This window comes from Lichtheimia ornata, assembly GCF_029851405.1.
Source record: "Lichtheimia ornata isolate CBS 291.66 chromosome Unknown scaffold00037, whole genome shotgun sequence".
NCBI lineage: Eukaryota > Fungi > Mucoromycota > Mucoromycetes > Mucorales > Lichtheimiaceae > Lichtheimia > Lichtheimia ornata.
Genome location: NW_026695357.1, coordinates 213,166 through 227,989, shown reverse-complemented (window position 1 = coordinate 227,989; position 14,824 = coordinate 213,166). Strand labels below are relative to the sequence as shown.

The window sequence follows — 14,824 nt, the reverse complement described above, 5'->3', positions numbered from 1 at the left end:
CAATCTTCAGCTGGATGAGTTGCGATGGAAAGTGACCGACAAAGAGAGAGAGAGAGAGAGATCGAGGGTGGGATGGAAAAGGAAGCATTGCGGCAGCGATCACATGGCTTTGGCAACCAACATGGAATGCTTTTGGTGGATGAATTCAATCAATGTAATGATGGGTATCATGGTGATTACTTGTCGTGTGGTCAGCAGGGATGAAGAATCATATCACACGGATACAGCTGAGGATGGTGATGGGATCGGATGGGATGGAATTGACGAAAGAAGGTGGTTACAGTTATGGATGGTATTGGAATACTGGAGCCAATGCACGCCGCAATCATGGATGAAGGACGATTATGACGGCAGCAACCAAGAATACAATGACACGTTTTCCCCTATTGCCTCTACGTGATTCCCCCCGCGTATCTTATTCAATTCTCAATGCTGTTCCTTTATCATATTCACTTCATAAACACCCACACTACAATGTGCTATTCTTCGACTTTCATTGAATCATGGAATTGGATTGAGCATGTTATTCATAAGGTCATCGTACTATCAACACCCAGAACTTCAGACACATACCATATACGACACGTAAGAAGCATAGGATAGATGTTTCCGCTGCCCATTCGAATGTTCCTTATGTACAAGCACATGACATATCATAGGCATCCTCCAAGCAACTAGAAATCTTCATCTTCAATCTCCATCTCACATAAAAACACACATACACCAGCCTTAAAGGATTTCTATCTTGTCTCCTTATTGAGTATTACATAGAATGTCGTCATTTTGCTTATCATTATTGTATCATTGGATAAAAGTCAACATTCAATTATTTGCTCCCTTTATAAAAAGTGATACGATCACAAGAACTATCGAATTCGATACTCACTTAGCTTTGGCGTTGTTGTTAAGAAGCACCAACGGCTGGCTGATTGCTATACTACCCAAATAACGCACTGACAAAGACATACAGTAAGATGTACATTTGTTCGTCACTCACCCTGAAACTCGCTTTTTGTTTTGAGGTCACCCAACTTGCCATTGTATCACAATCAGGGAGAAAATTAAAAGGTATGCCTGTTGGGAATGGTGGCGAGCTGATGAATTATTGGGCTCTCGTTGGGGTGATTAGGTGTCCACGTCAATTACGTAAATCATGGCTGGACGTAAACAAGGTGGTAATACCCCATCATCAATAATGACACCCAGCAGCTATGTGTCGCCCAAATCACTTTCTGTGAGCGCAATAAGACATGTTCGTGTGACCGTTCGTTTTTAAAAAGGTTGAACTCATTGGCATCGTGATCGATACAAATGCAGGACACACATGTAATAGATGTCCCTTGCCAAGGGGGTGGGTCGAAATTTGTAACGGCTTCCTCATTATGAAAGGGACATCGGTATGTCACATGACCGCTGGTTGGAAAAGTAAATAGATGACCTGCATGATTATCTACAATAGTCGCGATTTGCCGATCCTACGTATATATGTAGCTTTTGGAAAAATCAGTGGGAGGTCCATATCGGCTCTCGATGTAGATAAAGAAACAGCAATAGTAATGATTTCTTTTTAATAAATGATGCTGAATACCATTAAAGGGTGCTATGCAAATACATCTATGCCTATTCTTCACGATTCGTTTATGTAAGGGCATCATCTTGAGACATGTTGATATAAAGGGGGCAATGGAGAAGGCTATTGTTGGAGGAGTTGTTGGACGTATGAGACTATTTCATCCTTTGTAAAGCCGGCTTCTCGCATCTGTTGAATCAATGCTGCATGGGCTTGGAGTTCTTCGATGCGAGCTCGACGTGCTTGATTCAATGATTGTCCTTGATGTTGTGATGGTGGCAGGTTATATGGTCTTGCTCGAGCTACTTTGCGAACCATTGATAATGCTTTGTAAATTGATTGCACAATGTAAATCCACTTCCTGTTACCTGCTCTGGAAGTTGGCTGACGAGGACGAGAACGCTGTACAGGACGAGGTTCAGGGGTAGCTTCTTCTTGTGGACGTGGATTGTTGTTTGTGGTGGTGGTGGTGGTGGTTTCACTTGTTTGTGGACTTGCTGGCCGAGGAATTCGCGAACGCGACGATACGCGACGAGATGCGAGAGAAGCTACTTCTTGTGAATCTGGATTGTTGTTGTTATTGGTGGTGGATGTGGAGGCGGTGATGGCGATACCAATATGGTCAACGAGGGTGTAGTAATCGGAGCATGCATTCAGGACTCGATCTTCACTGGCTATGTATGTATGCAATCACTGTCAAAATGCAATGCAATGCAATGTTGATAATCGTCATCCCCTTCATACATACCTCCTGAGGCCGCTAATGCATGTGCACGCTTATAGCTTTTTATCAACGAAGTCAACTTGACCACCACAGCTTGAGGCGTGATGCCCCGGAATCCAGCATTCTGCAACAAGGTGCACACCAACCCTGCAACTTCAGTCTTGTTCTCGTTTACTGCACCAAGTCGCTTGCTCCTACAACCAGCTTGCATAAATCGTTCACAATTGCCTGGCTGTCTCAACCAGTCGAGCACAACTTGATTACGGCTGACACCCATGGGCCCCAAATTAGGCAACCACTTCATGCTGTTCAAATGAGGCCTCCAAGGAAGTGAGCAATTGCTAAAACGGAATGGAACTTTACACAACGCGTACCTTGGAATGCAGAGATAATAAACGTAGAGTTTGCTCAAGAGAAAGAAGAAGGGTCCAGCTGACTTTGGACACGCGCGATTACTTGCATTAATTTCATTGTGCCGCACTTTGGATAGGCCCTCATGGCTGTGGGTTCTTTATTCATCATCCAATCTCAATCAACAAATTGCATCCTTACATGGATTGTTAGATGTCCACAAGAACATTACATATCAGGGATTAGCTGAAGTCCCCATGAGGAGAAGGTATGGTTTATTCAAGTCTGCTTTCGAGTGTGCGCACCATCACCTCCATCATCTCTTGACTATAATTCGTAAGATCCAACCCGGGTTGCTTCATCTTGATCGTGAGCCACTTAGTCTAGAGCATCCAAATTATCATTGATTAATAAAACTATGACTTGACTAATACACAAAAAAGACTTACAAGCTCCATACGTAAGAACTTGAGTAATGCAGCTGATCTTGCAAAGCATTCGAACTTGATCCAGTCATCCAATATCACGATGCGTTGCTTGTGCTACTCGTATACATATATTGTCAACTCACTTTTGTATCAAATAACTCATTTGACTTGTTCTTTACCTTAATCTCCATATCGGAAGCTAGCAGCATGACGGCCACGGGTTCAATGGTAGTTGCCTCCCACATATATATTTGTTCCCCATTCATCACCACCGTATTGTATACCAAAAAGTCACTGCTCAATGACGTCTCACGACCAAAGAGCATGGAGGATGGATGAATACGCATTGCAGTGTGCTTGTTATTGGCAAACGTTTCGCCATGTCGTTCCGCCATTTTTGGATATAAGCCTGCCATGATAGCTGCATTCACCACAGGTACAGAGGTCGCATGTTCATTGTAGACAGGAGGGACAGAGCACCAGCGCATCTTGCCACCACGCTTGACTTGGTATCCTTGCAAATCCTCGATATCATTGGACTTTACAAATCCAATATCCAGCAACAGCTCCAGATATTGTCGCTTCATGTCTTCGATCATCTCAAGGTTGGCCTCGCTCAAAAAGTGTCGACCACAAAAATCTCGAATCTTGCGTCGCCATCCCGATCCTTGTCCTTGTAATTTTTGTAATTGATCACGCCATGCTTGATAAGCTTTGACGATGGTCCAGAAATCCGAGTCAGCTATAAATGAAGGGTATGTATCAGTGTTTGATTCTTGTAATAACAACCCTTTTTTCTTTTACCATATCTAAACTTGGCACGTGCAACATCCGCTTCCACTTCTCGACCAAAGGGTCGCATAAAAGGACTCTTGAAACTGAGTGCGGCTGCAATTGTCAATACGGGATCAAGACATCGAAAGATGGCACCAAAGAGGATCATTTTGCCGATATGCACATCCACAGGTAAGTTCGCCAAATGAGCACCCAATGCTGTGAGTGTTTCCATTCCATCCGTGGATAAGGCTTGGACCTAACAATGTCAAGCATTAGCCCCCCTTCTCTCTCATACAATCACGCATCCATCATCATCACGAACCTCTTGCAACGTTTCAATAGCATTGACCACCAATTGAGGAGAAGGTGCATCCAAGGCAGTGCCAAGGAATTCTTGAATGGATCCAAGCTCACACACTTTGATCCTGAGACATAGTTCTTCCAAGGGTAAACGGAGGATCTCGGGTGTTTCATAATCGGCCATCTATGATGTGAGGAATGTTAGCGTCATTTGTCATAGAATGCATGTTGACATGTACCTGTAAATATTTGTTCTCGGTAAACAAATGAAAGCACAGACCTTCTTGAACACGACCTGCACGACCTCGGCGTTGACGTGCATTGGCCTTGGCAATAAATGATTGGCGTAATCGAGTAATGCGTCGTTTTTGATCATAGCTGACAATCTTGGCCATGCCTGTATCAATGACCACAGTGACATCGCTAATGGTCACACCTGTTTCGGCAATGTTGGTGGATAACACAATCTTCCGCATCCCCTTTGGAGGTACATCAAATGCACGTTCCTGGTGTTCTGAAGAAAGCGTCGAATGCAATGCAATCAAGATATACTGGGAGCTGTCACCCAATACGCGATGCGCTGCCAACATGTCGTATAATCGTCGAATCTCTGGCATACCAGGCAAAAATACGAGAATCGCACCCGTGTCAGGTACTTGGCTGTTGGGGTCATCTTGTGATCGTATACAAATATGGTCCAATAGATCAAGGATAAGGTCATAGTTGATCTTGCTTTCATCCATGCGTTTGATCATTTTGCGCGTTTGGTCGCTGTACTTTGGTGGTGTCTCGTCTTGTTGTTCATCATCATCTTTGACTGTAAGCTTGCCATCGAGTCGTGTCATGTCGTATGGATCATCATCGTCGTAATCATTGTCGTACCAATCAAAGTGCACCTTATGCGATGTACCATGTCCTCCTGATACTTGAACAGACCCTTGTGCTGTATCAAATGTGTATTAGATCCGGTAAGGTGACACAAAACATCGTATTTTACCTTTGTGTATCCGTTCTCGTCGCACAGCATAATGAGAGTCCTCTTCAATGGTGTATCCTATAGACTTACGTGATGAGCCATCGTTCTACAAGTAAAAGCTGATAGACAAATAAATACCTGTTGCTTCTACGACATCTTCAAGGTACTGTACTTTGACAGGGAACGTTCTTCCAGGAACAGAGATGGCAGGACAACCACCAAAGTATTCAGAAAACCGATGCGCTTCCACTGTGGCACTCATAAGGATAACCTTGAGATCATGTCGAATTCGGCACAAACGACGAAGCACGATCAATAAGAAATCGCTGTCAAGTGTACGTTCGTGAACTTCATCCACCACCACATGTGTGACGCCTTCCAAATGTGGATCGCTTTCAAGCCGTCGTAAAAGAATACCCTGCATATCAACATGTCAGCATAAAAACCTTCTAAGACCATCCGTCGTTATGCAAATACTTGCCGTGGTGCAAAAGACCAGCACGTTCTCATCCGCGACCTTGCTCTCCAAACGAATTTGATATCCCACCATGCCATTCTTGGTACCAATGGACCTTGGATAGTCACCCATTTCAGTAGAAACACGCTTGGCAATGGACATGGCTGAAATTCTTCGAGGCTATGATTGTTTGTGAGTACTAGGTCATCGATCAGCATATTGTATTACCTGTGTACATATCACTGAACCGTAACCGTGATTGCCTTGTAAGAGCTCTTCTGCTAGAAATTGGGGGACTTGGGTACTCTTGCCACTATGTACAGGTGTGTCATTGTTATTCATGTCAAGAGCCAATGCCATGTGTACAAAAGCTTACTTACCATCCAGTTTCACCCGAGACAATGACGATTTGGTTATCACGCACCAGACGAAGAACCTCTTCCCGGTAGGATGCCATTGGCAATTCGCTTCGCTTTTTCTAAAAGATGATCAGCAACAATGACCACCTGTACTGTACAATCAGCACCTTACCTTCATATCATTGTATTCCTTGGACCGTACTCTCTTTGCAAATGAGTTCTTCACACGAGCAAACATGGCTTTCTTATCGACACGTAATGCCTTGGTAGATCCCTTATTCTCCTCCTCCATTTCAGCAGCCTGATGGTCGCTTGTTGATTCAGGAGCCTATGAATAAAACAAGGATTAGAGAGCGACATGTGTAACGTAAGGTACTTTCACTTGCATTATCCTCCTTGTTCTTGTTGAGCGTCCCATCCATCAAATCCACAAACAGCTGCATTCGCTTTTTTGATTCTTCGAGCTGGGGTCGTAATTCTCGTTCATTCTAATGCAAGGTGTGTGAGCTATCTTTTCGACCTTTGTTATCCAAATTTACCTTTTCCTCAACCCATTGCAACCATAGATCCTTAAAAGGCGTTGACATGATACGATAGATGGAAGATGCAGGATCCAATTCAAAAAGAGCCGCCATCTAAAAATATTATCGTCATGTGATGAGTTTCCACCCCCTCCCCTGAATGACATCCTATCCAAAACTTACTGCAACAAGCTGTTCAGCATCCTTGGTATTGTTGGTTGCAAGGTGGCCAGGAATGTCCACTATCCGGGGTTCATGGAAAGGTTGTCGTGACACCAACTTAACAGTAGCTCGCCATCGATGACCACCAAGGCTCGTAGTGGTGTAGACTTGCTTTGCGTAATCCGTGTTTTGCTTACAATACTCTTGTAGCATCTCCTTGGGGTATCTTCCAATCCAACCAGGTTTCGCCAAATCCACCAATTCCCATGAGATTTTTTCCTCCTTGGATTCGACAGGAGTGACAGTGGCTGCTTCTTCCTCGTCCAACATGTTGCCAAAGAGTCCGCCACCTTCATCATCATCATTCTCGTCACCAAGACCAAGATCCAATGGGTCGTCGTTTTGTTGTTGTTGTGCTGAAGCTTTCTCTTCCTTTGCGGCCTGTTGTTTCTCTTCCAATTCCTGCTGTTTTCTTCGTTCACGTGCTTCCTTGAGCGCTTCCAAGGCCTCTCGCTGCATTGAAACAAAGATCTCTTGTGCTTTTCTCTTGTCAAAGTCCCAATCATTCTCGATATCCTGAAGAGATTGTCGTACATGGGCTATCTTTTTCTCAATGGCTTGTACATCGGCTGGATCCATTGCTGCTGCAGCTGCTGAGGCGAATTTTTTCTTCTTTTTGCCGCTGCTCCTTGGAAGTTGTTCTTCGAGTTGTGTCAATTCCAATCGAAGCGTTGCATGCTTTTCATTGATATCCTGATCATCCTCTTCCTCCTCCTACATATAAAAAAGCTGTAATCAGATACCGATTCAAATTCCATGACAATATTAAATTTACCTCTTCATAATATTGTTGAGCTGCCTTTAGAATCTTGGCCTTGACATCCTCCTCATCCTCCTCTTTGATAGCCTCATCATCATCATTGGAACGATTGAGTGCCACCACATCCTTGGGCTCTTCCACAATTCTCCTTTCCTTATCGACTTCTTGTACCTAAACAAGGATCATCATCTTAATGCCACATTTCCAAATAATCCAACTTGAATGTTTACCTCGCCTTCAGGTAACTCGGCACGAATGGAGAGACCTTCTTCTGTAAAGTACTTGTCGAAAAAGCCCACTGGCATTCGATCATATGGCACATGGACGCAAAGCTAAAAAAGGCCTACCGTTAGGATGATGATGTGCCGCCTGAATAGCTCCTCTCTCTCTCTCTTACCCAATCCAAAAGATGATTGATATCGGATGAAGCGGTGCCACCAAATGCTTCCATCATATCACTTGCATGAAATCCCATTTTGAGTAAAGTACGATACACCACATCCATATGTCCAATAGCTCGATCATAGTCCAAAGAGTTGTTGATGATGCGTTTCTTGCTTGGTTGACCCGCAGTGCCTTTGAGTTCATTGTATCAGCAAATCCATATACACACATACACAATACAATGATGATCCCTTACCAAAAGTATCTGCCTTGCCTTGATGCTTGAGCACTTGCAGCAAGTCAAACTCAACGTCGGCCGTCAGTGCAAACGATCGCATTCCTGCTGTGCCTTGGTCGTCATTGACACCACCACCACGCGATCCCAGTTCATTCAAGAGTGTCTCGGCTTTACGATCATTGACATTGGCAAAGCGTTTGGCGAGTCGCGTTACATTGTCGTCTGGATCGTCTTTCTTTACACTGGTTGCTGGAGAAGTGGGTGAATGGGGCTTTGTGATCTCGGGCTGCGATGGTTGAATGTTGACGACATTATCAGCAGCAGCAACAGCAACAGGAGGAGGAGGAGGAGTCGGTTGAGAAGAGATTGCTTTAGGTGTCGATACAGTTGCAAACCCGCGATTGGAGGCAGCTTTTTTCTTTCTTGGCATATTGACGCGTGAGTTGTGTATGTGTGTGTGTGGTCAAGAACAAGATGGAGTTGGATTTCATCATGCAAAATGATTGAGACTGAATTGGAAAACATGCCACTAGCATACTTTGGATTGATTGATCTGATGGATGGTGCTTCTTAAGGAGGTGGTTGTGATCTTGGCTATGTGAATCAAGTTGCCCTTTGTAATGAGCCTATGCACTTTTCTTTGTGTTACCATCACATTGTCGATGACCTGAGTTACCAGAAACGTACATGTAACGCTCTCCTGGAATCAATGCATGCATGCACACCATTCACTATAAATACATTCTCGTTTTCGCCCTACTCCTCTCCCTCTCGCGTTCATTCTTTTCTTCTTTTCCCATACCATGTTTGACCAAAATCAAGTCCTTGTTGCAGCTGCCATTGTTTTCTTAGGCTTGTCTATTCCAGAACCAAAGGAGACCAATCAAAGTCGATCCGCAAAGCATTCTACTGAAGAAGCAGCCTCCAAGAAGAAGAATGGCTATCATTGTAATTCAAATGATCACAAAGACAATGTTACTAGTAAGTTGTCTACATAGATGTCATTGTTTGTCGTTGTATCCCAACTAACTGTATACCCTCATTTCACGTCCATAGGCTTCCTTGTTTCTGATGCTTATTGCTGGAGTGCTATCTAATCGAGTATCAACCCCCCTCCTCTACTTTCTTGAGACTACCACGCCACACTCATCATGTGTACCTCCTCCTTCCCTAATATTTATATAAACACAGCATGAGGAATGCATTGATCTTTACATCTACTTTTAAGCATGCGCGCTTTGACGCGAAAATGAGGCAAGAGAGAAAAAGTTGTGCTATAAGGGATGATGCTTAGTGATATTCAAGGGGTGTGATGATATACATGGATCATTGGTATAAAGGAGCATTTTTCTCTCCCCCCCCTTCTTGATATTCAATAACAACACTACACATGTACATATGGCGGTGGCGAAAAAACTAGAACTGGGTTTTGTATGTGTGTACGTCTTGCATGCAGGATGCATTATGCATATGCAGAGTAAAAGATCCATCACGTGATCATGACCACCTTCCTCGCCTTGCCTTCATTCATTCCTGATAGATACCCACGTGGCTGTCAACATTGAGTCACATACAAAATGGTTGTCGAGCTTGTGATGTTTGACTGATCCAACTTTATCCATCATGTTGTTCTTTCTTTTCCTATTCTTTTCCTTGTACATTTTCACTCCCGTCACTGCTGCTACTACCACTACCACTACTACCACTACTACCAATACCACATTACCAACAAGAAAACTGCCTCCTCCTCTTCCTCCAAGGTCATTCATGTATACTGGATGGAGTCAACGTATGAATGCGGTCAGTCGACTGCGTTGGTATAATGTGAACGACTTGACTGACTGTTGTCATCAACTACGCACGCTTCTTTTATCACCCGATTTCCTCGAAAATGTTGTAGCTCAAGATGTACGGCCTTATCAACACCAACACATCTTTCATCTATTACGAGGCGGTGAATGTCCTGCATCCCATCTTCGCCGTTTTCCTTTGGATGTCTTGTATGTGTGTGAAGGCATAGGTGATTGGGGTCTCCGTGTAGATCGATTGCAAATGGCCATGAATTTGGCCTTGTTCCCCGAAAGATTGGATCGTGCCTATCCCAACATCCAAACACCAGGCGATGCCGACTTGACCGTCTTTGATGCATTACATGATATATTGGAAGCCATTGGTGGTATGGTTGATCTCATTGATCGAAATGAATTTGAAGAGCGATATCATTTAAACTGGATTCCGGCAGCACATCATCATCATCATCATCCACATCAGTCCACCACCACCACCACCACCACAGCAGCAGGAACCGGTCGTGGTGGTCATCATCATCATTTTTACCCACCACCTCCTCCCCAACAAAATTAACTATCAAGGTTGTCAAAGCGAAGAATACTTGTATGGAACTTGTATAATAGTATAATTATATATAGAAAGAACATGTATATTGCAAAATGTATATTCCAAGATCAACGATAATAGATATCGAGTGCAAATGACTTCAAGTATGTAAACAACGAAAATTGGTATGCGAGATAGGTCACCATCACTAAGATGAAAAAGATGTGTCAATCAATCATGATTCATACTATAAAAGAAATAATACTTACGCCAAAAGAGGGGAACCCAAAAGACAAAAAGACGCTTGTCCCTCCGTTTGGGATCACGTACTGCGGCTTGTAGGCTTGTACTTGAGTAATAGTTGTCATAGACAGCGGATGAAGAAGATGATGAGGGTGATGATGAAGAAGAAGGAGGAGGAGGATGCGTGATGGAAGATGAAGAAGACGAGGGGGCGGAAGAGGAAGAGGGTTCGGCAAAAGGAGAAAGATGATGCTGTTTACGGCTCGGCCGCATAGAAGATTGCTCTTGTTCTTGTGAACTACTTCGTGCACCCATTGCATACGCCAGTGCCATATACCATGCCAAGGTTTGTTCTGGTTCTTGATGCTCTGGTGCAGGTGCCGTTGTATTGGGTGGCCTACTACTATCCTCACCTGAAAACCTTACAGTCATGTTGGCAATCATGGTTGTGGGTCGTGGCAGTTGTAATAAATGGTCGGCGATTGTTTTGAGATTCAATTCACCGGGTTTGGTAGCAATATTGTTCTTGATGTGTTGCAGGAACGAGGTATCATCATCATCAGCATCATGATTTTGATTTTGTTGTTGTTGCTTGGGTTGGAAATGAGACAAGGTGCGTTCGATCCAATTCTTTTGTTGTGTGGTCGTCGTGTTGGATACCATCATTTCATCATCGGATGAGCCTTGTACCATCGCATCTTCATGTACAGGCTGTGCATCAGGAATCACACCTTCCTCATCATCATTGGATTCATCTTCTTGTTCGAGATACTGGACCACAGGATGTTGCTGCATTCGATTCTTTCGATGTCGCATACCATAAGAAAGGGTCACGTCATTCTCTTCCGTTGTTAATGATGAATCCGAGTAATAAACGGGTGATTCAATGATATCATCATCCTCTTCTTCTTCACCAATCCATCCATCATCGGAATCGTCATCTTCCTCTTCTTCATCAAACGACGTATCCACATCAGCACTCATGGCATCCGAAAGCATACCATGGGATGAATCGCCGGATGCTTCACTTAATGGCAAATGATTATGCAACAAGGTGCGAATGGATCCATCGCGTGCAAGATGCATTGGGCGCTTATCAAGCAAGTTTGCAATCTCGGGGTCGGCATGGCCTTCTTCCAACAACGTACGCACCACATCCTCGTGTCCAAACCAGGCTGCGTAATGTAAGGGTGTAGAGCCATTACGATCGGTCATGTCAACATCACAACCCAAGTCGATCAAGGCATGCGTCAACTTTTTAAAACCTAGCATGGCTGCCAAATGTAACATGGTATGGCCCTGAGCATTGGTCATGGAAACATCCTCAGAGTAAACATCGGCCATGGTATCCATCACTTCGAGCACTTGGATGATTTGACGTTCCAATTGTTGTTGTTGAGGTTGCTGTTGTTGTTGTTGATTTTGATCGCCACCTGCACCGGTTGAGGAGGATGAGCCATTGGATTTGTTGCCACCTTGTACAATACGCATAGCAATCTCACGTGCATCTTCCACCTTGCCAGTCATTTTAAGACCAACCACTTGCAAGGCTAATTCCATCAAGGCACGATCGTTCTCGTTATAGTAAGTGAATAGCATCACTTCTTGACTATCCATCATGACAGGATATTCCTTGAAACACACCACCACAGGTCCAGGTTCAGTCACTGCAGGTAAAATGCATACCAATGTATTGGGTGACCAAAAATGCGTGCTGGCAGCAGGTACATCACCAAAGAGAACTGTTAATCCAGGTCGGAAATTACTGCCAAGAATGGTAACTTCGATACCACCAAAGGTTGGACCCTCATTCGGAATCAAACGTTGAAGTTGGGGTCGTTCCATGGATTGTTGTTGTTGTTGCTGTGGGGATTGCATAACAGGTGTTGTTGACTTTTCAATCTTTGGATCAAGCGTTGACAACAAGGCTGCATTCAATGGTTGTTGCTGCTGTTGTTGTTGCATGTGTGTGGTCATTTGTGATAATGCATCCAATTGTGCTTTTGACATGGTCTCAGGACGTGGTTGTATCGATAAAGGAGGTGGTGTACTCGTCATCGGTGGTGGTGGTGGCGGTGCTGCTGCTCCTGGGGGTGCATTAAAGTTGTATTGCATCGATTGATGTTGTTGAGGTGTTGTAAAGGATGGAGCAAAGGAGGTCGTAGGTGCCTGTGATGGTGCATCGGAATCGGTGCGTGGACGTTTACGAGCTGCTTTGACCTTGTTCGATTTATGATCATCCGTAATCATGATGGGTGGTGACATGCCAGTAGCAACTTGTTTGCCTGTATGATCATGCATCTCAAAGTATATGCTAAGAATGTCTTGTCAGCTCAATGGGGATCTATGGGCATTTGTATAATATATTATACTTACCAGAAACCAATCTTTTCATTATGATGGCGACAATAGCAAGTGATGCGAGTAGGTAGAATGGTATCTCCAGAGCTGAAATCAACCACCTCGGAACAATTGAATAGCAACACTTTTTGTTCCTCGAGTGCCAAGGATTTCTCGTCGTCCATGGCAACGCTGCGCTTTTCATCTTGTTGATCATTCTCTGCCTTGATTCGATTCTCTTTACGACGTTGTGATCGTTTTCGCTGTAAAAGGGTGTGTGAATGAGTATACATGTCTTATGGAAGATATAGATGTATAACTTACCTCGCGTTGAATACATCCAAGACAAGTGACGACTTTACGTTTTGGATCACTGGCACAAATGACACGAGCACTTAGGAACAACATCTTATCGGGACGAATGGGGTTGTTGTTGTTGTCGGTGATGCTTGCTACACGGGGTTGCCCATTGGGTGATGTGGTCATGGTAACTTGTCGCTTCAATTTGTCCTTGGCAACCATATGTTCAGGCAATTTGATATGAGACCACCATTGTGCCTTGTCGCCATCATCGGTGACCAATTGAATGCAAAGCTTGATTTGTGTCTCTACGCGCGATTTTGCACCTGTTTGTGGAACACCCAGCACACGGATTTGCATTCTAATGTCGTTCGTTGTACGATGATTCTTAGTTTGGCAGGCTTCTCATTTATAGGCGGATTTACATATGAAAGTTGGTCAACACTTACCCAGGGCACTTGTTATTGCCTGCTGCTGCTGATGCTGCTGCCATGAGATTATCAGTCTTGAAAGAATTGCCAGGTGATAACATGGGTGGCGTAGGCATTGCACTGGATGCGGCTGCCGCGGCTGCTGCTGCTGCTGCTACGGCTGCTTGTTGTGGTGAATTCGAATTGCTATGATTGGGAGGTGGGGGGAGAGAGAATAAATAAAAACGAGATCAACAAAAGATCGAGTTCAATGATCTTACAAGGAAGGGTAACTTGATGATAAATACTCTGTAAAATTACGCGCCAGATTGGGGATAGCCTGAGGAAACGGATTTTGGGTTACATTGGACAAGAACTGCGTGTTGGATATGAAGAGATCATCATCATCATCATCAGCCATATGCAAAACGAAAGTAGATGGAAGAAGAGAAAATCAACTCACACTGTTGACACCCGACCAAAATGTCTGGTTGTGTTCAGGTGCAGTGGCGGTGGAAGAGGATGGTTGCAATGGCTCGACAACACTCATGGCTCCTACACTACTAGAAGCACCTGGACTCATTGCTGGTGGTGTATGATAGCTCGCAGCGGATGGTGATAATGCCTGCTGAGGTTGTTGCTGTTGCTGTTGCTGTTGCTGGTAGTGTTGCTGGTGTGGTGTAGTGGTAGTAGTAGTTGTATCGGAAGAGGATACTCGTCTTGTTGAAGAAGCCGTATCGTTAGCAATGGTCGACTCGGCCATACTTTCGTCCTCATCTACCGATGACGGTTGCTGTTGTTGCTGTTGTTGTTGCTGTTGCATAAAATACAAGGGATTATCAGGAGAAAGCTGATCGAGCTTGTAGAAAAAGGATTGGTCAATGAATGTTTGTTGCATTGAGTCGTCATGAGGTTCGCTCGTCGATGAGCCAGAGGGTGAATCGCAAGATTGAATACTGTCGTTTATCGAACAAGGAACATCAAGTAAAGGACTTTGGTGGGACATGGAATGGAAAGGGTTGACCCGAAAAAAGTGTTTCTTGAAGTGGTTGTGATGCTGATGATGATTGATGCTGGGCTTTAGCCAAGAAGAGAGAAAATTGGGTTACTTGTGCCCAATCAAATGC

At 44.1% G+C, this 14,824-nt stretch overlaps 5 protein-coding genes across 5 annotated transcripts; 2 read left to right on the top strand and 3 right to left on the bottom strand.

Annotated features, from left to right (window-relative positions):
• Window positions 1-1,693: 1,693 nt before the first annotated feature.
• Window positions 1,694-2,598, bottom strand: O0I10_007602 (uncharacterized protein; the record flags this gene model as incomplete). Its single annotated transcript, XM_058487617.1, has 2 exons — window positions 1,694-2,244; window positions 2,319-2,598. The coding sequence occupies 2 exons, from the start codon at window positions 2,596-2,598 to the stop codon at window positions 1,694-1,696; spliced, it is 831 nt and encodes a 276-aa protein (XP_058341668.1).
• A 322-nt stretch (window positions 2,599-2,920) lies between these two features.
• On the bottom strand, window positions 2,921-8,497 carry O0I10_007601 (uncharacterized protein; the record flags this gene model as incomplete). The annotated part of the gene is made up of 19 exons (XM_058487616.1): window positions 2,921-3,028; window positions 3,095-3,187; window positions 3,253-3,815; window positions 3,878-4,106; window positions 4,173-4,334; window positions 4,390-5,093; window positions 5,148-5,204; window positions 5,265-5,544; window positions 5,608-5,763; window positions 5,812-5,896; window positions 5,964-6,061; window positions 6,115-6,270; window positions 6,329-6,430; window positions 6,482-6,577; window positions 6,647-7,399; window positions 7,461-7,616; window positions 7,676-7,777; window positions 7,843-8,021; window positions 8,086-8,497. 19 exons carry the CDS (start codon window positions 8,495-8,497, stop codon window positions 2,921-2,923), a joined length of 4,491 nt encoding a protein of 1,496 aa, XP_058341667.1.
• A 373-nt stretch (window positions 8,498-8,870) lies between these two features.
• On the top strand, window positions 8,871-9,164 carry O0I10_007600 (uncharacterized protein; the record flags this gene model as incomplete). The annotated part of the gene is made up of 2 exons (XM_058487615.1): window positions 8,871-9,048; window positions 9,124-9,164. 2 exons carry the CDS (start codon window positions 8,871-8,873, stop codon window positions 9,162-9,164), a joined length of 219 nt encoding a protein of 72 aa, XP_058341666.1.
• Window positions 9,165-9,834: 670 nt separating this feature from the next.
• Window positions 9,835-10,431, top strand: O0I10_007599 (uncharacterized protein; the record flags this gene model as incomplete). Its single annotated transcript, XM_058487614.1, has 1 exon — window positions 9,835-10,431. One exon carries the CDS (start codon window positions 9,835-9,837, stop codon window positions 10,429-10,431), a length of 597 nt encoding a protein of 198 aa, XP_058341665.1.
• Window positions 10,432-10,532: 101 nt separating this feature from the next.
• On the bottom strand, window positions 10,533-14,703 carry O0I10_007598 (uncharacterized protein; the record flags this gene model as incomplete). Its single annotated transcript, XM_058487613.1, has 7 exons — window positions 10,533-10,612; window positions 10,674-12,961; window positions 13,024-13,250; window positions 13,312-13,648; window positions 13,737-13,904; window positions 13,979-14,073; window positions 14,161-14,703. 7 exons carry the CDS (start codon window positions 14,701-14,703, stop codon window positions 10,533-10,535), a joined length of 3,738 nt encoding a protein of 1,245 aa, XP_058341664.1.
• Window positions 14,704-14,824: the final 121 nt, after the last annotated feature.